Source organism: Rhodamnia argentea, chromosome 6, assembly GCF_020921035.1.
Source record: "Rhodamnia argentea isolate NSW1041297 chromosome 6, ASM2092103v1, whole genome shotgun sequence".
Classification (NCBI taxonomy): domain Eukaryota; kingdom Viridiplantae; phylum Streptophyta; class Magnoliopsida; order Myrtales; family Myrtaceae; genus Rhodamnia; species Rhodamnia argentea.
The window spans coordinates 26,845,857-26,869,352 of NC_063155.1; the positions used below are offsets into that span (position 1 = coordinate 26,845,857).

Genomic DNA, 23,496 nt, shown 5'->3' on the forward strand with positions numbered 1-23,496 from the left:
GTAGATCATTCGAGTCCTTAGTTGCTGTCTTTCTCTGCTGAAACGCCAGAGTTATACAACATACTTCAGCATTTTTAGAATAACTGGAGTTCGTATACTCGGATACTTTCACCAAGTGATCCTTTATATCTCAGTTCTATGATCTTGTGCACTTCCCGCCATCGGCCCAGGACGATTGTAAAAAAAAAAAAACTCTTGAAATGGACCGGGAAGCAAGTTCGATACTTCTTGAATTTTTGAATTAGGTCCGGTTAGCCGCGAGCAACAATAAAGTTCACTTAAAACCAATTTCAAGGAATATGTTGTTTCATCATGCTTGAGGAAGGACGTAACTACCTGAGCCCGGTCAGTTACGGTTCCTCGGAGGAAAAAAAAAAAACCAAAGGAAAACAACGGTCCTAAACTAAATAAACCGTAACATGTGCAAAAACGAAGTCATTCTCGAACTGTTTGCTGTGAATGATTTTGGTATCAATCACTTTCCCTTTTGATCCTGAAGACTATCTTTTTTTCTTCTGCTTCCGCGAGTACACCATCCCTCGGATCCCATCCGGATCCGCAACGAAGCCCAGTGGCCGGTAGAACCCGAGCACGCGGGGCTCCGAATACAGCGCGATGTTGTTGATCCCTTTGGCCAACAGGTCGCCGACCAGCCTCTCCATGACGGCCTTCCCTAGCCCAATCCCCTGGAACGAGGGATCCACCACCACGTCCCATATAATGGCGTTGAACACGCCGTCGCCGGTCGCCCTCGCGAAGGCCACCGGCTTCTCTGTCCTCTGGTGCTGCACCCACACCAGGGCGTCCGTGTGCTCCAGCGCCACCCTGATCTTACCCAGGTCGCGCCGCGGGAAGCCAACGGCCACGAACACCGCATTGAGCTGGTCCAGGCTGAGGGACGTGGTGTCGCGGTGGAGGGAGAAGCCCCGGGACTCGAGCTCCGCGTCGGAGATGGAGAGGGCAGTGGCGGGGAAGCTGGCCGATGATGAGGAGGAGGACGAGGCGGATATGGAGATGGATTGGGGTTGGTGGCGGGATGTGGTGGTGGTGGGGAGGTGGAGGGAGGTGGGGAGAGGGATGCAGGTGGTGCTACGCAGGAGCATCTTTTGAGAGGGAGAGTTGGATGTGGGAAGAAGTTGGAGAGTGTTGTGACGTTGTGATTTTTGTGAGATATGTGTGGCTGACATTACAATATTTTCTTGTTGAGACAAGGATAGTCGTGCAGTGTCTTTCCATCTTTTCTATTACAGGAGCCAACATCTGCACCGTGGAAAATTATCAAAAAAAAAATCAAAAATCTATTATAATTATGCCAATTCAATCCTAAATATTTTAACCGACTAACGCTAATATGGCCAACTTTTAATAACACTTTAATATTTTTCAAATTAAATTAAATTAAATTATTATTTTTTTATTTTTTATTTTCTCTTTTTCTTTCTTTCTTTTTTCTCCCTTCTTCCTCCAGCCAACTGCCCATGCAAGGCTTGACCTTGCCCAATCTAGCGAGGCGTGACCTCGCCCACCGATCCCCGCCTTTGCCCAGTCATTGAGCTCGGTGGTTGGTTGGAGAAGAAGGAAGACAAAAAAAGGAAGAGAAAGAAAATAAAAATAAATAAATAAATTTGGAAAATTATTAAAAATTGGCCACGTCGGGGCTGGTAATGTCACGTTAGCACCGGCCGATCAAATGGATTGAATTGGCACAAATGTAAATGTTTGAGATTGAATTGATAGAAAAATATTTAAAATTAATTTGACACGATTGTAATAGGTTTATGACTTTTTTGTTAATTCTCCTATGTGGAAATTGGAAACCATTTCAAAGAGTCAATTGCAATGATATCAAAGTGCAAATATAAATATAAAGAATATAATTCAGGCTCCATTTGTTTGGTAAAAGACTAACAATTCGAATAATTATTGTTGTTGCTTACAAAAATGAGTCATTAAAAAATTCTTTCATTATTAACAACATCTCATGCCTAAATATATTTTTTTTCCTAATAATGTGTGTATTTTCTATTACTTCTTTTTCTAAGAGACATAAATGACAAAAATTAGAAAAATCTTTTCTAAATCATTTTAAATAAACGGAACCTTAAAAAAATCAAGCCTTAAATTATTGTGTACATTTTATGATTTTTAATCTTATGTATTTTGAATGTGACATTTTGCAATTCTGTAGATTTTATTACTGGAGGTGTGCATTGAATTAATTTGGAATAAAGCTTTTGTTACAAAATTAATATGATTATCATTTCCTTAGTGTTTGGTATTTATTCACCGGTCGTCTTACGTAGCACGGCCGACGGCGTAAATTTTTTTATTTTTTAAAAGTTTTATTAATTTTTTTTGTATTGATGAGGGCCGATAGAAGGCTGTGGGCCTCTAGGCGAGGGCTTACAACCCTAGCTCAAATAGACGACCAAGCCCTCACAAGCCATTGGGGGAGAGCTCGCAGCCACAGCTTAGAGTCAAGTGAGAGCTTGCAGGCCTCGCCTAGTGGCCTGCGGCGGTCGTCGGTGGCCTCTTGCTTGCCGTTTATAATAAAAAGAATTTAAAAAAGGAACAAGAAAAGAAAACTAATACAATATTCAAATAAAATGTAAAAAAAAAAAAATCAACTCAACATAGACTGCACGACATAGGACGGTCAGCATTCATGTCATTACTTTTTGATCAAAATTATGTGGATGAACTCAGTTGACAAAATGTGAAAGGTTTAGAACTCAATTGGCGCAATTAAAAAAGTTAAATAGTCAATTGGCACAATTACAATAATTTAAAGACTCTCGTGATAATTTTCCCCGTAAGTTACCAAATGATCCAAAAAGAGCAATACAAGTCGAAAATAGAGCTAGCACGTTCTCTCTTGTTTGTTGTGTATGTTATTCCGGGTGATCATGAAAAATTAGGGTACTCTCAATTTAGGCAGCAAATAATTAATATCTTCAATTTATCCCATTAAGAAATTGAGATTAGCACCTTCAAGTTCAAGGGCTGATGTGTCTTCATTTTGTTTATCCTTATTTATGCTTTTATTCATTTCCCACATTTCCTCCCTAATATATTTACCCTAATTGAGTTGCGCTCGGGCCACCTTTCCCGTCGGCGCCTCGGAATTGCGCACATCGATTTCTCTAATTGATAGGCAAAACAAGAATCGATCCTTTTATATGTACTTGATTGATGTCTGGGAATGGTACAATCGCAACCGTTTGCTCTGAATGAGTGGCGCCGTGACTCGAACAGAGATACGTGACATTCAATTCAAATGAAATCATCGGCCGATAAGCCAACTGCAAATATTAACATTGCAATGTGAATAAGCAACAAACCAAAGTAATCATGTTTTTTTCAGGTAAAGATTGGCACTTTTTATTATTATTATTTTTTTGAGGTCCCATGTTTCTCATGGGTACTTTCCACATGGGTACGGGCAGATATTCAGTATTCATATTAAGTGAATATGATTAGAACTAACCAAAAAAGTAAAAATATATCATTAGAATGGCAAGTCCTGGGCAGAAGAAACAAAAAGACGATAATTAAAGGACGGTGGGTCCCGCACTTGTCCCGCTCTTCTCTCAACCTCTCACTGTTTCCCGTTGACTTGAAGTCAAAGCGCGCCAGCCACTCTCTTTCTCTCTTACCCACTCCCTCTCCCCGCAACGCAACACCTCTCTTTTCCTCCTCGTTCTTCTTTCTTCGGTTCCCGGCGAAGCAGGAAAAGAAAGCCAAAGAAGGAAGTCGGAGAGGCGCCGCCGCCACTTCGACTTCCTTTCCTCCTCTCCCACGCCCTTCCCCCCCTCCCTCTCTCCACCTTCTCTCCCCATGCTCGCACGTTCTCGCAGTTGGGAAATCTCTATCCTTCTCCAGATAGGCCACTTCGTCAATTGATTCGCCCCCGGCCCTCTTCTTCTGCTGCTGCTGCTCTTTTCGTACCATTTCTGCCATCGATCATATTGAGGTTTTCTTGTTTGGATGCTCTGTTTCTTCGTACGGGCGTTCGAGATTTCGCCGCGGGGGTCGTCGCCGCCTTTTGGATAAATCCGTGAAGATGTCCTGATTTTAATGATACTAGACGTGAACACTCCCCTCTATAAATTGCGCCCATTCTGTGCAGCGTCGAGGATCACTAAGACAGAGAAATCAAGCAGAAAAAGAGTTTTCCTTTCTGTCGTGCTCTGTGTTCGGAAAAAATGGGAGCTTGTGAGGGATGCTCTTGGCCTGTGTTCTTAGGGTTTCTCTTCACTTTCGGCCTTCTTCTTTGCATGGCCCAAGGCGACGTCCACACCTACACGCTCGTGGTGAGTGAACATCATCTACCATCTGTGCAGATTTGACGCTGTCGTTTTGGGAATCGCTCTTCTTTTTTCTGGCCTTTTCTTTGTTGTTATGACGTTCTGACCATCGTCATCACAAGCTTGCCCATCAACTGTGACCACGATACTTACATGCTCGAAACGACCTGAATCGTGATGCACGATGCAGCTGCAAGAGACCCAGTTTGAGAGGTTATGTGAGAACAAAAGCATTCTAGTGGCCAATGGAAGCTTCCCGGGTCCGACGGTTTGGGCGCACCAAGGAGATACTGTCGTCGTTACTGTGGTGAACAACGGAAATTACGGCGTCACAATTCACTGGTAAAGTCTCTTTTCTTCTTTGCTCTTCTTTTTTAATCATAGAGACCAGAAAACGAGATGTATATAGTCTATTGGGCGCATGAGTTTTGTTTTCGAACCAAACAAAAAGGCAAGATTGAATAGCATCGCACGCCCAGGCACGGCGCGAGGCAGATGTGCAATCCATGGCACGATGGCCCAGAGTACGTGACGCAGTGCCCCATCCAACCCAAGCAAAACTTCACTCAGACGGTCGTGCTTGATAGAGAAGAAGGGACGCTCTGGTGGCATGCGCATAGCGACTGGGCTAGAGCATCCGTGCACGGCGCTCTCATTATTTACCCTAAACCTGGAAATGAGCACCCGTATAAACACGACGCGGAGCGAACCATCATACTCGGTGAGGCCAGGCCTGCGTACACGATTCGACCATCACTTTAAAGGTTAATGTGTACACAAACTAAAGCAGAGCACAATTCCATGCCGGTTTTGGGCAGGCGAATGGTATGAAAAGAACCTCACCGAGATGGTCATTAATGCAACGAGGACCGGCGGAGACGTGGACACATCGGTTGCCTACACCATCAATGGCCAACCCGGTGACTTTTATCACTGCTCCAAAGGTATTAATTTGTTCAGTACTAAGTTCGTTCACATGTTCCATTCGTTACAGTTGATGTTGTCTATGTCATCTTCAAACGGCAATAAAAGCTCCAACCACACGATATAAGCGAAACACTAGCCTACCTAACGTCAATCACAGTTTCGATAAATAGGCAGGACCTTACTCGACTCTTTTGACACTATTACGATGCAGAATCTACCTACCGGATGACGGTTGATCCTAATAAGACTTACCTTCTACGGATCATCAGCGCTATTATGAACGAAGAGATGTTCTTCGGCATAGCCGACCACGCCCTTACCCTCGTCGGGATGGATGGAGCTTACTTAGATCAAGTGACCACCAGCTACATAATGATAGCTCCGGGACAAACCATGGATGTTTTAGTCATGACAGACCAAGAACCGGGTCGCTATTACATGCTCGGCAGTCCTTTTGCGGACACTCAAGCTCCATCTGATACGACTACGCCCTCGGCGATACTCCATTACAATGGAGGCTACGAACCACGAAAATATCCTAATTCTATCACCCTTCCAGGCTCAACAGATAGGGATTCTGCCGAGAGCTTCATGCGGCTTTTGAAGAGTCTGGCCGATGACAAGCATCCTATTAAGGTCCCGCTGAACATCACGAAACGCTTGTACCTCACGGTCTCTGTGAACAATGTCGAATGCGCTGAGGGCGACACTTGTGAAGGGCCAAATGGTAACAGGCACTCGGCGAGCTTAAATAACATAAGCTGGACGGCTCCAAACATCGACATTCTACAGGCGTACTACCGGTATTTTAATGCCTTTGAACCCGAGCACCTTGGATTCCAATAGCTTATTTAGCAGAGTCATCTTCTCGGCAAGATACATACCGTGCGTTTGAACTTATGCAATTAATTTGCAGGAAGCTACCGGGGATCTACTATACAGATTTTCCAGATCAGCCTCCACGTTATTTCAACTTCACGGGAGACGTAGGTGATAATGTGACGTATCCCGTGGTGGGAAGAACAGTGGTGGAGCCGATCGAATACGGTTCAGAGGTCGAAATAACCTTCCAGGGGACTAATATTCCGGCAGCGGAGAACCACCCGATGCACCTACACGGTTATAGCTTTTACTTGATCGGCTTTGGACGCGGGAATTTCTCTCCGAACACGAGCATACCAACATACAATTTGCCCCGTCCACCCAAAATCAACACCGTCGCAATTCCGAAAAATGGATGGGCAACCATAAGATTCAAAGCCGATAATCCTGGTACGTTCACCCATCAAAACGACAACAGTGCTTATGCACTAATCAATAGACACTATTATATCATCAAGTTGTGGTTTTTAGGAACATGAACTAGTTTATGAACACGCGGAAGCATAGGAAAGCGAAAAGTATATAAACGTACATCAATGTGATACTTGCTTTGAATATATCGAGTTGGATAAGATTCTCTTTTTACCATTCAGTTTTCATGTACGAGCTAACTTATTCGGCTTATTTCTTAGGAGTCTGGTTCATGCACTGTCATCTGGAACGCCATGCGGGCTGGGGAATGGCCATGGCTTTCATCGTCTCGAATGGTCCTACGAAGGAAACGAGCATGCGCGACATGCCCCCGGGCATGCCCCCTTGCCCGGGATCATAGATCAATCGGCCTCTCTCTTTTTTCTAACATCGATTTGATGATCGGTGCTTAGCGAGACACGTATGCAGTCGATTTCACTTGAATCGGGTGCTTCATAGTTAGCTGGGAGTCATGCTGTTATAGCTGGAAGCATATGCATTTGAACACATTCAAATGAGGCCCTTGAAGCGGATGCATCTGCGTCTTTCCATGTACAGAATACCTTGTGGGGGTAGACGTATTACTCTTATTGACGATGACAAGAGATCTGTGACGATTATCAAATGATCAAACAAAAACAAAAACAAAAAACAGCGGCATGTATTTTCTTCTTGAAAGAACAACACTCGCTTGTTTGAAATGCAAGATGACGAGTTAATTTTTTTTGTCATGGAGAGTAAAAACTGCTCAAAGTCGTTTTCAGGGTTATTAATGGCTGCCAATCATTCTGCTTCACCGTTAGTACTTGAGCTCTCTCTCCTACTATCATTCAGCTTGTGATGAAATAGACGGGGGAAGCTCATCGCCTCCTTCGGCGCCGGTGACTGTCATGGATTCAGCGGATATGGCCACGGTGGAGCTCGTCTCGCCCTCAGAAATCCGTTCGCTCGTGGGTGGCCAAACCCGTCTGCTGGAGCTCGTGGTTGTCAATAGTTTTAGCAGTGGCTATGGCGGACTAAACAAGAGAAAGCAGTTGGAGAATCTAACCTAGAAAATCGAAACATTAAGACAGTCTATTCCAAGTTAAGTATGCTTTATGTAATAAAGATCCATTATTTCATAATTTTCTTACTTTACTCCTATTATTCACACCGATTCATTATTTCTTAAAATTAATATAAGACAGTCTATCCGGGTATTTATGTAAACAAATAGTTTTCACGATATTCATTTTTAATTAGTTTTTCCCCACAAATATAAGATAATTTCAAGTTTCAAGGCAGGAGAGATTGAGAGAATATATGCCAAATTCAACTTATTGAAATTAACTAGTTGATCTATCAAGTCCAAAATAGTCCTATTAATTACTTTTATTCGCTTAAAATGTTTAATGGAATATTTGAATATGTTTAGGAAGGAGAATAAAGTTGAGTTAAGCTATGAACCAAATTTTATCGAGGTAAGGACCAACTCTTGGATTTCTCCATCAAACCAAGACTTAAAGTTTAATGTAGATGGTTCGTGAAAGGATAAAAAAAGGGGGCAATAGATATTATTGCACGATGGGATAGAGGTTCTGTTGTCCAAGCATGGCCCAGATAAGGAAGATAGGGCTCGCCGATGGAAGCGGAAGATACAACTTTTCTTCTTTTATCCGAAGTTACTCAATTCCTCGGCATCCGCGAAGCGGTCTTTAAAAGTGATTGCATGATGTTAATTGATGCTATTCAACAAAATGGCATTTGCCCTTGGCGCATTCATCCTTTCGTCTTAGGCTCTCATTTCGTAATTAGAAACAACCTAGGATAGAGTTCGAAGTGAATCATTAGAACTAGTAACGTGGTTGCTCATGAGCTTGCAAAATGAGTTTTTCATCAAATAGGAACCGCAAATTCTTTTCCTTTTAATAATTTCCCGTCTTAAAGTTAAAAATATAGCGTTAGTGGATTCTTCCTTAGTTCATCATCTTAACGAGAGGCTCATAGTTTCTCCTTGCAAACGTTTGGACTGCTTTGATGGATTGCCGGAATGGAATGACTGTTTCAGCAAAAAAAAAAAAAAATTAAATGATAAAGTTAAGTTTAGTGAAGATATTGTCAAATACAAATTTAAAAGAAGTGAAAAAAAATATGTTTTCTAAATCATTTTCGCTGGTTTCTTAATTTTGAAAACATGTTTGATTCGTAAAAACAATAAAATTTCATCGAAATGAAAAAAAAAATGAAAAGAGGTCACTTAAATAAAAATTGCAAAGACTTTTTGCATTACCAAATGGACCAAAGCAACTTGCGTGCGATCGATGAAATTCGATGAGGAATTTTCAGGCCGCGGCCGTCAAAGTTAGTCGAGCACTCGTCAGCTTGTTTGTCAATTCGAAAAGAGAAGAGAAGTGAGGTGCATATAAAGTGCAACATGCTAGCCCAACCGTCGCGACCTTCTCCCAAGTTCCGACTCGAGAGCCAGCGGGCTCGAGCTCGGCCACGTCGCGCGAATCTCGGCCTAGGTCACGTGCCCGCGCGTGGGCCTCGACGCTGGCCCCCCGCGCGACTGGGACGGGTCAGCGCAAGTGATCGTTCGTTATGGCGGGTCATCGATCTCGTCGCGTAGTTTCGGCTCCGAAGCAGTGGCAGTTTCGAGATAATCGCTGCGATTCGGGGGTAATTTCTCTTGAACCCGATTAAGATAATGATTCCCACCTCCACTTCTCGACCGTCGAGGATCCACCACTGTCTTTCTCTGATCGTTTGACCGAAACCCGTCCCTTTCCAAGTTCTCAGATTTCAACGCCACGCGCCCTGAGAGAGAAAGCATCACCGTCGCCGTCATCACCGGCGTCATCACCATCAGCGTCGCCGGGACTCATTGCCTCTGCGTCGTAATTCGTTATCCGAGTGGACCCACTGACGAAGGACTGGATTTTTTTTTTTCGAATTGAATCGGGCATGGCGTACATTGAGGAGATGAGGCGCGCTGATTGGGAGCGAGAGTCGTATCCCGACTATGGCGATTTCGCCGCCCTCCCCTTCTTCGCTCTCTTCTTCCCCTTCGTCAGATTCTTCCTCGACAGATTCATCTTCGAGGTAAGATTTTTTCTTTTCTTGCGCCACACCTCCCGCGTCCGTTGCTCAGTGGATTCGTGTGGTTGAATTCAGGTCTGCTAGATTAATGCCATTGCTCGGCCTCGCTTTGTCGTGGGGTGTTGGGGATGGTTCGAGCGGGGGCATAACAGGGTCGAGCTCTCTGTGCGATATAATAGTTATGCGTCGAGTGGAGGAGCATTGGATAACATCAACGGATGTGTTACATGCGCTTATGCCACGCAGAGATTGCTTTTTGCGATGATCGATCGCTACATCTTGTCCTTGCCGTGTTCTGACTTGGGCGTTGACTGGCTTAAGAGGCTGAATTTTAGGAGTTCACTTTTTGTTGGGATGCTGGGTTCACTTCAGAGGCTGTGGTCTTTTCCTCTTGCAACGAACATACACTTGCTCTGGCATTCCCGTTTCATGGCTCCCGGGTGGGGATTAAATTCATGTGATTGCGGATATTTACTTTGGTCGTGCAAGCTGAACCATTATTGGAGAATCAAGTTTGCTTTTTAGCGGTTTGTAGAGAGGGTTTTGGGGTGTTGGAGGAATTCGGCATTAGTTGGTAAATGAATAATGAGTACATCGGCCGGTCTACTGAATTGTTTTTTTTTCAAGCATTTTACATACAGAAAATGCTATTAACTGCTGCCCTCAATGGTATTATAGCCTTATTTTCTGAACTTTGATAAGTTAGCCTGCTTTCTAAATCTCTGCGCTTCATCTGAAAAATTGATTATGCTACAGGCAGTTGGTAGATGGTTGATTTTGGGGAAGGGGAAGCAAATGATGGATATAGAGTCGGACAGCAGGAAGAAGCTACGAAAATTCAAGGAGTCAGCATGGAAATGTGTTTACTTTCTTTCAGCTGAGCTTCTGGCTCTATATGTAACGTATGATGAACCTTGGTTCACTAATACTAGATACTTTTGGGTAGGACCGGGAGATCAGGTTTGGCCTGACCAGAAGATTAAGTGAGTTCCATGTGTGCCATACTGAAATGCTAATGGGTTTAATCCTGTTTTCCTCCAGAAAGTATGCTTATTGGCTTAATGACCTTTCTTTTTGAAATTTCAGATTGAAATTGAAGGGGTTGTACATGTATGCTGCTGGATTTTACACATACTCCATAGTTGCTTTGGTTTTCTGGGAAACACGAAGATCCGACTTTGGAGTGTCAATGAGTCATCATGTCGCGACTGTAATTCTAATTGTCCTATCTTACATATGTAGGTATGTTTTAAGATATGATGGAGAGTTCACTTGTTAATTTGTGTAAATTGGCAGACACAGAGTAGCAGAAGGCTTATCTTATTTGGTAATTTAGATGCATTGGGTTCCCGTGCATAGCAAGGCGTGTTCTTGCTTCAGGATAACACTTCATAGTTTCTTTCTAAAATTTTTCTTTCTTAGTTCTTTAGATGCATTAATGCATTAGGCACCTGTGATAGATAGCATGCTTCTTGGTTCATTCTATAAGAAAGTTATTTCATCATTGGCTCTACGCTTTATTCAAATTAAGATGTCATATGATAGTTCTCTCTTTTTCTCCAAATTTATCCTATGCAGGTTTGCCCGAGTGGGTTCAGTTGTATTAGCTCTTCATGATGCCAGTGATATTTTTCTGGAAATAGGGAAGATGTCCAAGTACAGTGGAGCAGAGATGATTGCCAGTGGTGCATTTATACTCTTTGTTTTGTCTTGGATCATTTTGCGTCTTATTTATTACCCATTCTGGATCATTTGGAGTACTAGGTAAACATTTATCACCTAGCATGCTCATTGGTTTGCTTTATCTTTTGCAAGATCTTAGCGTTCCCATCATTTTCCATATCCGCAATTCATGAGTCTTTTGAATCTGAGACATAAGTAACAAATTGGATTAGTCACCTATAGAGTGATCATGTTAGTATGGTTGATTGTTTTCAGGTTTGGTTTTGAAGTTCTGTAGTTTTAATTGATACATATCCTTCCCTGTTGAGAAAATTTTATAAGCCAAACAGAAATAATCAGTCAGTGCCGATGTAAGTCCTGTTGTAAAGCTGCACTCATACTTGCTAGAAAAAAACACGCGCCTGTTATTTGACTCAACAGAATAATCAGCAACTCTAATTGAATGACTATATTCCTAACTTGTACAAGAATGACAAGCTAAGAGCTACGTGCATTTACTTGGGGCAATGAGCTTTTCTATCAGAAGAATAATTCATAGTTCAAAATCCTTCAGAGACTACAGGATAAGGGGGGAGGCACGTAGGCACATGATGGGACATGCTGACAATGAAACTTATTGCACATGATGACTCAACCACCTGACTTTAATCCCCGCTGAAGTTGCTTGTTATGCTATTTCTAGTTTCTCCTAAAAGGTAGCAACTTTGTGCATTCTTAAAGTGCAAAGCTTTCCGTATCTTCCTTCTTGAAAATTGTCATGGTCCTGACTCCCACCATATACTTGCCATCTTTCCTTAGAAGATAGCTCCACGCCATTGCTGCATGGTCCAAACTTCAAAATCTGTTTGCATTTTATCAAATCGAGGCAATGGCTCCGTGTCCTTTTTTTGTATAACAAAGAAAATAAAGGCTGCTTCATGGTAATTGTGCTAATCTCTGTGAGTCTTTGGCATTTTTAGATGGTATCGACATGCATCATGGTGGAAAACCATCACTGTTTAGCGTAGAATTTAGCTTTCCTAGGTATAATCAATTATAAGCTTTTAGCCATCCACAAGACTGCCTTTTGATATGCTGCTGCCTCCTGTGCGGGAGTTAATATCTGACTTTTTGTTTTCATTTGTAAATCCCAGCTATGAGGTTCTGTTGACATTGGATAAGAACAAGCACCAAGTGGATGGCCCAATTTATTATTATGTGTTTAATAGTCTTCTGCTTTGCTTGCTTGTTCTTCATGTCTATTGGTGGGTCTTGATATTCCGGATGCTTGTGAAGCAAATTCAAGCCAGAGGGCAGGTCACTGATGATGTCAGATCTGGTGAGTCGAAGCATGGGCCTTTTTAACAATTTCAATAGAGAATATGCCGTATTATCATTCCCTCGGTGGAACTCCTGATTTTTTTTCCCTTCTGTTTCATGACTTTCATGACTTTTAGTCTTCCTTGGTCTAATATTAAAAATGCCTCCTGATGGAAGAAAGAGAATAACCTGCTTTACAATATCATCTCAGCCGTGAACTTTTCAGGAATAGCATCCCAAAGTCTCTCTCTGGAGATATATCTCCACAGTACCCCTTGTTTCATTTTCTATTTCATTTAATTCATCCACTTACAATGACAAACTTACCAATCTGATGGAAAACTAATAATCAGTGTGGATAGAGTTTGAAATGGAAGCCGTGATCTGCAAAGGCAGTTTTATGGAAAACTTTGTCGTCATTCAATGCATGAGAATCGTAATTATGATATCAGAGTGCACGAAATGATAAGAGAGCATGGGGAATTGGAAGACATTAAAGAATGGGCTTTTCTATGTTAATTTTGATCTTCAAAAAGCATAGTCATTTTGTGTTTTCCATGCTAAAAGTTTTCTTTTGAGAAAAAATAAATCTGAAGTTTTCTCAGGGTAAAAGGCACAGAAAGCATATCTAGCAAATTCCCAAGCCAAAATTACTTACAATAGGAAAAGTTTGCGTTTCTCAAAAGATCGCGTTAATCGCATATTCAGTAGTCCATGCAGGATTTTGGGGCAGCCACTGACCTATAACATCCTTATGGCACATTGTGTAGATTTCCATCTTTTAACCAGTTGTCATAATTGATTTATACACTGTAAGGGTCTTGTTTATCAGGAAACCTTCCTCAGAGATCCGCTTTGGTGGTTTCAACCCATTGCCACTCCCTTGTTGATGCACTCAACAGAAACTTCATTAGATTTCCTTTTCTTTTTCCTTGTCTTTGGTTACTGTTAGCTGATTTGGAACTAGTAAAGAACCAAGCAGAAGTTGACACAATTACAATTTGTGGAAATACTGTAGACGCGATGGTGGGTCGTTTTCCTTAATTTCACTGCAGGGTGTTTTAGGAGTTTTAAGGAACCATTATTTGCATAGCCTATGTATCTTTGTGGTTTACAAAAGGCGTAGGAGCTTATGCTGCCTCTCTCAAAAGCTTTCATTCTTTGCAGATTCTGAAGATGAAGATGGGCATGAAGATTGATCAAGTAACAGGTAAGCTGCCACAGCATCCAAAGAAGATCACTGCAAGAGCCATTTGGATGCTTTGTGTGCAAGTTTAAATCACATAAACATTATGAAGTTGTATATGAAATGGTCATAAATTTCAAGGTTGTAGACAACTGTAGACTAGAGTTACTGCAACAACTTGGTTTATCATTTGGGACAACTGGATTTTCTTTACAGAAGTGTTAAGCTCTAATGTGGGTGGGAATGCCGTAGACTCTCTTCTCTCTTTTTGGCCACCGAATGCCATAGAAATTAGCTGCATTTGGTTATAGGATATGGCTACTGGAGGATAGGATAAAATAGCTGAAGAAATCTCCACATTTCTTATGTCACGTGCATTGTTTGAGAAATCATGGATAAAAGAGACAGGATATAAACATTTACCATCCTATCTTATGTTTGGTTGGTTAGATACATCTGAGTTCAAAATTACAAAAATGTCAGCATTATATAACTTCTTAAAAGTAAGTCCCCAACGAAATATTCAACAGAACATACTAGTCTCGGATTTCAGATTTATGAAGGGGTTTCTACATGTTAAGTTGCTGCTAAATTCAGGTACATAATGAGCTCAAACGATTTCTATTTCGAAATTCTATGTAACATCACATGGGATGATTGGTTCTTTGAAATGTACAGTTCCCCTTCTGGGGGTCCTTGTACATTAATGGCTCGGTCTGTTGCTAGAATTTTTTAATTGTTTCAGGGCTTTATGTTTACCCGTTATTCAGGAACTGTGGCTAATGATTTTCTTGTTTCACAGATGGGAAACAGCGGCCTAGTTTATTTACTCGACATGTTCATTTGCTGATACCAAGCGCCTCTCCGTAAAGTTGATTTTTTGCGACCCGAAGGGATGTGCGAATTCTTTTAGGCCTGGATCGGAAGCATTTTTTTAGAAGATTTATTCGAATTGTCCACCAGAGAGCTTGATTCTTGGCCACTTCTCTCTTCTAACCAAAACTTGATTCTTGACTTGGACGCAATTCTCTCACCTGTATATCATTTGAATAAAGTGGATTCTTGAGGAAATGAATTCTTGTTGGTGCAATTCCAGCAAAAGAAAAAGAAAAGAGCTCTTGTTGATACAATTTACCAAGCTGTTCGTTTATTTGAGACCTTGTACGGAATCTAGGCTGAGATGTTCCCTGAAGAATCTCTCTCTCTCTCTCTCTCTCTCTCTGAGCTTTGGGTTTTGTACTTTTTGATTATCTCTTTTAGAGATGATCGTTGGACGGTCCCTGGATAGATCAAAATTTCCGCACAAGGCTGCTCGGAAAAATTTCTGCATATGGATCTTCGGGTTCGGGCCATGGGAGGGTAAATGCCTTTGCTTAAAAAGTCATTGCCCCTGTGCGGGTCAGGTCAGGTCGGGCATGGAGCAGCCTCGGTAACATAATCTATGCGCAAACGGGGAGCGGCAAAATTTCTCCAAAGCATCCAACGTGAAATCTTCACTCAATGAATCCGAAACATAATATCTTCGCAACTTATGTCGTGGTCTCAATAGGGTTTTACAAGACCTACTCGCGTGATCTATCTCCGATGCATCAACACGTAATCAAGCATGTTCTTGTCAAGCCTGATTATGTTAATTTGTATATGAGTGACAAATCTCGCATGCAGATCGATGTTTTTAATTTGTTTGTGACACATTTAGACAGATTTCAATTATATACATTAGTACATCAGGCGTGTCAATGCGCACAAGTACATATTTGTGATCAACTTTCAAAATTGTGATGTGTCCGCATTGGGCCTAAGTCAAACACGAATATAATGTCTACAGCTAGGACTATTAGGGTGTCTAATCCCATTCGCTTGCCTAACTTTCGCCTCTCAGTATAGGCGGCCCACGAGACAACGCAGAGACATGAATTAGAGGAAGAACTGTTAAGGGGGGGCGAGTTGGGCCGGGTCCGGGTCAATCGAATACGAAATTTCTATGGGCTTTACCCGGCCCATGACGGAAGAGAAAGATTGTGTTTTTTCGGTTTTCGTGAGCGAGAAGAAAAGTTGGGCTTTGGGATCACATCTTTTGCGATTTGCTTCGTCTCGAATCCTCTCTTGCTCGCTCCCACTGACCCTGCTTGCTTTATTCAACCGGAGGAGGTACCTCTCTCTCTCTCTCTCTAGCAAGTGACTTCTCTTTTGTTGTTCTTCGTTTCCTGCGTAATTGCTTATAGCTTGGGCGATGCTTCCATGGTAGACTAGTTTCGGCTGGTGGTGGTTTTGTTCGAATTTTGGTTTAGCTCACACATCGCAAATTTGCTTCCTCCTACTGTGTATGTTTCATTTTGAGTCGACCCTGCATTTGCCTGCTTTCGCTGAAGCTGTTGACTGCGGCGGCTTTCGTTTGAATAGATCTAGTTCTTCTGGTCTGCCTTGACGTTAGGGAAGTGTGAACGAGCGAGGACTCTTCGAGTTAATCGGTCCCTTCGGTGTTCCTCTCGTCCTCTGTAATTCGTCTTCTATGGTTAACAGTTGTTCAAGTGCAGATGTCATTTATAACATATATGCATTTTACCCATAGTTAAGTAGGCAAAGAGGATTAAAAAAAAAAAAAAGGTTTTAGTTTTTCTTGGATGCATGATGCATCACACGGTTTCTCTCCCACAGTATGATTCGTTCATTGGCCAATGATGATGTTGCTCCCGACGATTCTACCTACTTCCGTACGACTTGAATTGCTGTAGAAGTCCCTCATATTTTGCTCTATATCATGTAGGAATAGATGCTACCGTCTCCTACTGTGTTGTGTTAGAATAAGTACTTGCTTTCTTTACATAAATGACTGGCGAGTTGCAACCATGGATATTGCATGATTCACGCACAATGATATTTGATGCTATTTGAAGTTTTGTGATTTTTTTTTTGTGGATTGTGACACCACAATCATGGGCATTGGTAAGTATTGAATTGATTGATTGACGACATCTACATTGTATGGTCCTTAGGTTAAGAATGAATGTTTAAGTCAAACATAATCACACATATGGACTCAGGATGTAGGTGTAGGAACTCTGATATTGTAAATGTGGTGTTTGGTATGGTGACTATGGCCCGACATTTTGTTGTGGTCTTCTTCTCTTTCTTTAGAGAACCGCAAATTGGGATGAGACTTGAGAATGTGATTTTGTGGTAATTGTTCAGGGTGCGCAACGTGGGCTGCGATAGCCATGGAAGATGTACTCACTGAGATACCTCCACCATCAAGGTTTTTCCAGGAAGACCTCAACAACTTTATATCCCCATCGCCACCTATTCCTACTCCTTTCTTCGTGTTCTCAAATCCTAAACATGATGGACCTCTTCGCCCATCTCTCCTGATTGTTGCCTTATCTTCTCCATCTCTCTTCATCTTCGACCAAGTACCTTCTAAAAATCTAATTGGCACTCTCATCCTCCCCGAGATTGCCTTGTCTGGCATCTCAGTTGAACCTTCTCGTGGAGATAAGTCCTGCAACATCTATGCTATCAATGATGCTGCTGATAATTCGATACTACTGGTCACTGTTCAGTGTCCTGTAGCTGCAGAAAGATGTCACCTCATTGCAAAGATGTTGATCGGTCAATGTATTGTTGCTGAGAGGGTTCTAATTTTTGCTTCAATCCAGAGCCAGAACTTCAGAGGGAGGCTCTCCCCAGATGAAACCTTCGCTTTCAAGCTGGAGACATCACGTGAAAGAAGTGGTGCAGATACTGTTTCTGGAGATTCATCTTTGCTAAAGGGCTTAGACTATTTTCCATCAGGAAGTATGATAGATGGCTTGGCTGCTGCTCTGTTGGGACGATGTGAGATGATGAATATCAGAGGGGCGCTCTGTGTTTCATGGCCTGAATTTGATGGCTCTGTCGTAGCCATGATAAAATCTATCCTGCAGAGGAATGTGTTGCCTCACTTTAGGTTCCGCTTAAATTGCGATGGAGGGGAGCAGCTATCAAGGGCTACTCTTTACAAAAACCAGTCATTTGATCCTGAATTGTATACCTGACACCTTCTCACTATAAAATTGAAGTAGAGATCTAAAAGGAGGAAAGGAAAATCCATGCGACAACCAAACACGAGCAACAAAAACGACAAAAAGGTCTACTCTGGTAGGCTGGTTCCTCTCTCTTCTCTTCCAAAAAAGTACAGTTGTAATGTTAATTGTCTTTGACATTGGACTGTTGTGTCAAGTGCTTTAATTTTTTACTGTTGTCAAGTTTTGATTCTTTCTTGGAAGGCCTACAGAAGTTAGAAGGGGTAATACTACAGGTTTAGACTTTATGCTAGAGGATGCCTCTTAGCAGGAAACTCTTCCTACACTTTTATAATTTGAATGAGTCATCTTTCCTTCAACAGATGTATGAAAGTTGAATCTGTTAACTTTTGCTGTCTGTTGGAACGGGTTTTGGTTTTTTTTAATCTCAGAAGGATGGGGTTTCTCATGCAATATCTCTTGGTAAAGGACATCTGTCTCATGTAATCTATTCTTGATCATTTGGGGTTCATAATTTTCATTGGGAACATAATGTGAGGGTTCATATTCATTCTATTACTGACACGGTAAACAGAATCAACCACAATGCAAAAACATGCAAAGTCTATGTCGCCCAATACAGTATTTAGGCTTCACGTTTCTTTAAATTGCTATTAGTCCATTAGGATGGGTTAAGATTATATCCACTTGTCTTGCACATGGCCTTTGAAATGTGAAGCTGGGCTTTGCCAGAGGCGACTGTAAATTAGATTTGAGTATGCTTTAGAGTTTCCTCTTTTTTATTTTGGCCAAAGTATTTGGATTTTATTTTTTCACCTGAATTTAGGTTCATGTCAATATGAGTCTTGTGGAATGTTAAGAAGAAGAAGTTCGCTCTCAAAGGGTGGAAATTAGATGATTGAACCTTTGGCTATGCGGAGTATGGATTCGTGTTAGATTGTCTCTACCTCTTGTGTAACTTAGCCTCCGTGTTTTACCTTCATCTTATGAATCTTGTGGACTGTTGTCGTGTTAATGTTAATCTTTATGGTCTAAAAGGTCGTTCATCTAGACATGAGTCATTCCTCTACCTGGTTTCTTGTTTCTTCCATATTTATCTGATAGCCTTCCTTTATGTCAAGCCAAAATGAACAATGAGTGTTGCATCCACCATTTGTTTAATCAGTTCGTCAAACAATACTCCTGTTGATATTGCTTGGAGAACACACAAACATATGGGAATTCGACCAGCTTCAAGTTTCTCAACTGCACACGTGAATCCTTCAATCGGTCACGGACAATGTTGACGGGCGATATTGCTTCTTAGGGCGTCATAAGTTGGTATGCTTTTGAGACCACCTGCCTCCCATTTTTCCCTCATCAGCTACTTTTGCGCTCGAAAACAACTAGAATTGGTTAAGACAAAGTCGGATGTGAGTTTCTTTTGGCTGGGCATTTACGGGGATGGATTCGTTGGTTGTCCTTCCGGCCTTCACTAGTTCAAGTTGTCACCTTGATTTGTTTTGATAGGCAGTGTCGAAAAGAGCAACCACTATTGCACGAGAACCCATCAAACACAAATTACTTACATATTGCTATTCATCTCTTATATGTTTTTATCGAAGATCACATCGGATTATCTCAATACCTATTGGTAGATTTATGAAATGACTTGCAGTCCTATGTAATCCATATCGAATGGTTTTCAGGAAAATTGTTTAAAAAAAAGTCATAAACTCATTGCATTTTTGCCAATTCAGTCTTAAATATTTTAATTTGTCAATTGAGTTCATCCGGTCAATTCTTGCCGGAAATCGCTGATGTGGATGCATAATATGGCCGGCGTTCACGTGAACGATTTCCGGTCAATTTGGTCGTATGGACTTAACTGGCAAGAAGTGAAAATATTTATGGCTTGATTAGTAAAATTAAAAGATTTAGGACTAAATTAGTAAAAGTGCGAAAGGTTTTTGACATTTGAATAATTTTTCCAAGGTTTTTCTACGAACGCGTGTAAAGCTTGGTGCTACAAGCAACTTCTTACAAGCATTTGCTTCTGTGGTTTGGGTCACAACCAACCGGGCCAAATGTTAGTTGCATCTTCTCTTGACTCGAAACATTTTTCTCAAATAGTTACTCAACGCACCGATACTGAGTCCACATGCTTTTCACTTATATATCTTTCAAGAGTCCCACCCATCTTCCTCCACTCCCTCCCCTAAGGTCTCCACCTTGAAGCGCTAGGCCACTACAGACGATGGCGACTTCATCACCTCGTTCGATGCCCCGATTTTCCCAATTCGTGGCTCTCTTTCTCTTGTTTGGATTCGCCATAACATCTCGCGCCGGCGACCCTCCGTTGACGCTGGATTACTACAAGTCGTCGTGTCCGTCGGTGCTCGAGATCGTGAGGAAGGAGATGGAATGCGCCGTGCTCTCCAATCCTCGCAACGCCGCGTTGATCATTCGGTTGCATTTCCACGACTGCTTCGTTCAGGTTCGTTTTCATTGCTGCAATGGTAGCCATCTTTGCAAACTTTGAAGACGCAACGGGGTATATCTAGATTAGATTTTCGTGGGGAAGAATGTGTCTATATATCTTGGTAATTATGTTTCTGATTCTGCCCCGTGAATGGTTAATTCTCAACAAGGGCTGCTCCCAATTTCTAAGTGCCAATTGTGCGGTGAGCAGAAAGATTTGAACACGTGAGACATGATCAATAAGTCTAGAGCTCACCCTAGGAGCCACAGTTAGAATAACATATAATAATGAGTCACCATTAATATCGACCCATCTGAGATTTTCAAATGTATGGGCGTTTCTATATTAAGCTAAACATAGGCTAAACTAGCGGATTAGAACCTGTAAATGCTGGATGGATCCTTCTTTCTTTACTAATGAGTAAGAGGACGAACATAGGGATGCGACGGGTCGGTTTTGCTGGACGACACTATCACCCTCCAAGGAGAGAAGAAAGCTCCCACCAACATAAATTCTCTAGGAGGGTTCAGGATCATCGACCGCATCAAGACCATGCTCGAATCCGAGTGCCCCGGAGTCGTCTCCTGCGCCGACATACTCACTGTTGCTGCGAGAGATGCCACGCTTCTGGTATGTCCACGAACTTCGTCTTTCATGTCCTTGTGCCATCGCTAGTCGTGGAGCGGATCTATCATGACCTTCGAAGCACCATTGATTCAGTCTACCATGTTACTAGCCAATCTATACCGGGGAGACTAAGTTCTAATGCGATAAGTAACGTGGTAAATTTCTCGGATTTTGCCTAGGTTGGTGGACCTTACTGGGACGTTCCCTTGGGAAGAAAGGACTCGAGGACGGCGAGCTACGAGCTTGCCGCCGCCAACCTCCCGACAGCTGATGAGAGCCTTCCGTCCATCATCTCCAAGTTCCTCTACCAAGGCCTCTCCGTCACCGACACGGTCGCTCTCGCCGGTAAATCGACTAAAAGATCTTTAGTAAATTTTCATGTACTATGATTTTGGTAACTTCTCGCCTTCGGGATGAATATGCTGACAGCTACATAATAGATTTCAGCTCAAAACTGCAGGGTGATGTTGTGATTGAATGCGACTAATCGTGTCAGTTGAAATTGCCTAATTTTCCCCCAATTTTTATTCTACGATCCAAATCAAATTCCGAAAAAATGAATGGGAAAATTTTAAATAAGAACTCGAAGTGCCCTCATTTTCTCAAATAAGGATCCGAAATAAAACTTGTCTCAAATGAAGGCTTGACGTAGATATGGTTTCGAATAAGGGCGTGAAGTAACCATATCAATCTCAAAAAAGGACTTCTCACCAGCTGGTTAGGGGTATTTTCGTCATTTACTTTTTTTTTTAAAAAAAATTTCTTTGTTTTTCCCTTTTTCTATTTTCTAAATATTAAAAAAAAAAAAGCAAAAGCAGGGGGGAGGCATCCCTCCCGGCGTCCCCACTGCCTGTGTTGTCTTTTTTTATTTAATTTTAATTTTTAGTTTTTATTTTTCTAATTTAATTTAATTTAATTTAACTAAAAATTGAATTAAAAATTTATTTTGCCGAAAATGCTTTTGACTAGCCTGAATAATTAGCCGGCCGGAGAGATCAAGCCCTTATTTGAAACAGGTATAACCACTTCATGCTCTTATTTGAAACAAGACTAGCATTTCATGTCCTTCTTTGAAATAATAACCACTTTATGTCCTTATTTGATAAAATAAGGACACTTCGGGACCTTAAGTGGACTTTTCACAAGAAGAATAGCAACGTCCCTTATAATTGTGATGTAATTTTAACAATTGATGGATGTATATAATCGATAGGGGCTCACACGGTCGGGATGGCACGGTGCGCGAATTTCCGGGCTAGGATTTACGGGGACTTTGAAGCGACATCCGGGAAAAGCCCGGCCTCGGAGGCGAACCTCGGCCACTTGAGGTCGATCTGCCCGTCGATAGGGGGAGGGGATAACAACATCGCGCCCATGGATCGCGTGACCCCCGACCTATTCGACAACTCCGTCTACCAGCTGCTCCAACAGGGGGAGGGCCTGCTCAGCTCGGACCAGGAGATGTACTCGAGCATCCTGGCGCTGCAGACGAGGGGGATCGTGAAGAAGTACGCGGCCGACCAGATCGCCTTCTTCGAGCAGTTCTCGGAGTCGATGGTGAGGATGGGGAACATCACGAACCCGGAAAGCTCCGTCAATGGCGAAGTGCGGAAGAACTGCAGGTTCATCAATACATGGGCTCCAGAGATCTGAGGAATCGACTTTCATGCAACAGCGAAATGGAAAGCAACTTGCGTCGATGTATAATTCACGGGAAAAATCACAACTTTTCTTGGATTTCGTTTCTTCTTCTCTTTTGGGTTTTGCGATTTGATTCTCGAAAAGTTGGTCTAGTGTCGCTCGACCGTTCCACATCGAAATTAGAGGGAATGGTCCATGGCTAAGAGCATATTTGGATGTGGGGTTGCCGAAGAAAAAGGTCGTGAGTTTGTTGACTGAGGTTGTTCGTGAATCATTTCGTGGAGGAATATCATTGCTCGGTCGGTGATTTGGTTGGTAGACGACCCGGTTGTCCAAATCAGATGACTCCCACGGGAAAGTGTCCGGAAATTTCGTTGACAAGATTAATTGTCGTTAACGGTTGTTGTTGTTGTTTTTTTTTTTTTTTTTTTCCGGATGTTTGTTAAATTAATGAAGAATATTTTGATTCTCGGATTTTTAAATTCTTTGCTCAAGTTGTTCTCTTGTTGCTTTTGTTCATTGGTATGCAATTTATCGGACGCAAGACAGTTGACAAAGTGGGGGCAGGGCGGGCCATGTAAGAAATACTCTTTCTTTTCCATTGTTTCGACGTGCACGGAAATGACATTGAGACAATTCGTTTCTTATGGCATTTCCAAATTATATGTATTTAAGCAACCACTGTCAGAGGAAAGCCCGTCGTTGTTCTGGTATTGCTAGCAAGACACAATTAAATCCTCTAATTCTAAATTAAATCCCAATTAATTAAATTCTCTAATCCTAAATCCGGTTAATCGGATTTTCTTGAATATGAAGAGATAAAAAGTGAATTAAATACCAAAATATAGAAGATCAAAAGTAGAAAATTTATCACTAACTATAGGAAATCCTCAATGTGGAGATTTATTATTTTTAAAGGAGGAAAAAAAAACACTTGAAATGTTGGCTTTTCAATTAATAACGAAATTATTG

General features: G+C 41.9%; 5 protein-coding genes and 1 long non-coding RNA gene across 13 annotated transcripts; 4 read left to right on the plus strand and 2 right to left on the minus strand.

The window, feature by feature from the left end:
• Positions 1–273: 273 nt before the first annotated feature.
• LOC115726657 (serotonin N-acetyltransferase 2, chloroplastic) lies at positions 274–1,141 on the minus strand. Its single transcript, XM_030656632.2, has one exon. It carries the CDS (start codon positions 1,101–1,103, stop codon positions 501–503), a length of 603 nt encoding a protein of 200 aa, XP_030512492.1. The 5' UTR covers positions 1,104–1,141; the 3' UTR covers positions 274–500.
• Positions 1,142–4,092: 2,951 nt separating this feature from the next.
• On the plus strand, positions 4,093–7,137 carry LOC115726650 (laccase-14-like). 3 transcript variants are annotated; one of them, XR_007198736.1, is made up of 8 exons: positions 4,093–4,313; positions 4,498–4,649; positions 4,787–5,028; positions 5,126–5,251; positions 5,446–6,037; positions 6,151–6,506; positions 6,749–6,975; positions 7,086–7,137. XR_007198736.1 is itself a non-coding variant. In XM_030656619.2 (7 exons), exons 1-7 carry the CDS (start codon positions 4,206–4,208, stop codon positions 6,886–6,888), a joined length of 1,716 nt encoding a protein of 571 aa, XP_030512479.1. In that variant the 5' UTR covers positions 4,093–4,205; the 3' UTR covers positions 6,889–7,074. The 3 variants fall into 3 exon arrangements, 2 of the variants coding, with proteins under 2 accessions (XP_030512479.1, XP_048136715.1); XM_030656619.2 differs by lacking the exon at positions 7,086–7,137 and having other exon boundaries at positions 6,749–7,074; XM_048280758.1 differs by lacking the exon at positions 7,086–7,137 and having other exon boundaries at positions 4,194–4,313; positions 4,430–4,649; positions 6,749–7,074.
• Positions 7,138–9,229: 2,092 nt separating this feature from the next.
• Positions 9,230–14,928, plus strand: LOC115755295 (ASC1-like protein). 3 transcript variants are annotated; one of them, XM_030694635.2, is made up of 7 exons: positions 9,230–9,608; positions 10,362–10,588; positions 10,692–10,847; positions 11,184–11,369; positions 12,422–12,606; positions 13,755–13,797; positions 14,576–14,928. In XM_030694635.2, the coding sequence occupies exons 1-6, from the start codon at positions 9,471–9,473 to the stop codon at positions 13,784–13,786; spliced, it is 924 nt and encodes a 307-aa protein (XP_030550495.1). In that variant the 5' UTR covers positions 9,230–9,470; the 3' UTR covers positions 13,787–13,797; positions 14,576–14,928. The 3 variants fall into 3 exon arrangements, with proteins under 3 accessions (XP_030550495.1, XP_030550504.1, XP_030550488.1); XM_030694644.2 differs by having other exon boundaries at positions 13,755–13,789; positions 14,572–14,928; XM_030694628.2 differs by lacking the exon at positions 14,576–14,928 and adding an exon at positions 14,371–14,560.
• Positions 11,558–11,909, minus strand: LOC125315682. The gene is made up of 2 exons (XR_007198971.1): positions 11,777–11,909; positions 11,558–11,742 (listed from the first exon to the last, which is right to left on the minus strand). It is a non-coding gene; the product is annotated as an uncharacterized LOC125315682 (long non-coding RNA).
• Positions 14,929–15,818: 890 nt separating the features above from the next.
• Positions 15,819–18,181, plus strand: LOC115755312. Of its 4 annotated transcripts, none has more exons than XM_030694657.2 (2): positions 15,819–15,924; positions 16,966–18,181. In XM_030694657.2, the coding sequence occupies exon 2, from the start codon at positions 16,992–16,994 to the stop codon at positions 17,805–17,807; it is 816 nt and encodes a 271-aa protein (XP_030550517.1). In that variant the 5' UTR covers positions 15,819–15,924; positions 16,966–16,991; the 3' UTR covers positions 17,808–18,181. The 4 variants fall into 4 exon arrangements, 3 of the variants coding, with proteins under 3 accessions (XP_030550517.1, XP_030550526.1, XP_048137546.1); XR_007198970.1 differs by lacking the exon at positions 16,966–18,181 and adding an exon at positions 16,177–16,374 and having other exon boundaries at positions 15,838–15,924; XM_030694666.2 differs by having other exon boundaries at positions 15,838–15,926; positions 16,986–18,181.
• Positions 18,182–19,960: 1,779 nt separating this feature from the next.
• On the plus strand, positions 19,961–22,934 carry LOC115755278 (peroxidase 11-like). The gene is made up of 4 exons (XM_030694596.2): positions 19,961–20,271; positions 20,695–20,886; positions 21,063–21,228; positions 22,097–22,934. The coding sequence occupies exons 1-4, from the start codon at positions 20,032–20,034 to the stop codon at positions 22,534–22,536; spliced, it is 1,038 nt and encodes a 345-aa protein (XP_030550456.1). The 5' UTR covers positions 19,961–20,031; the 3' UTR covers positions 22,537–22,934.
• The last annotated feature ends 562 nt before the right edge of the window (positions 22,935–23,496 follow it).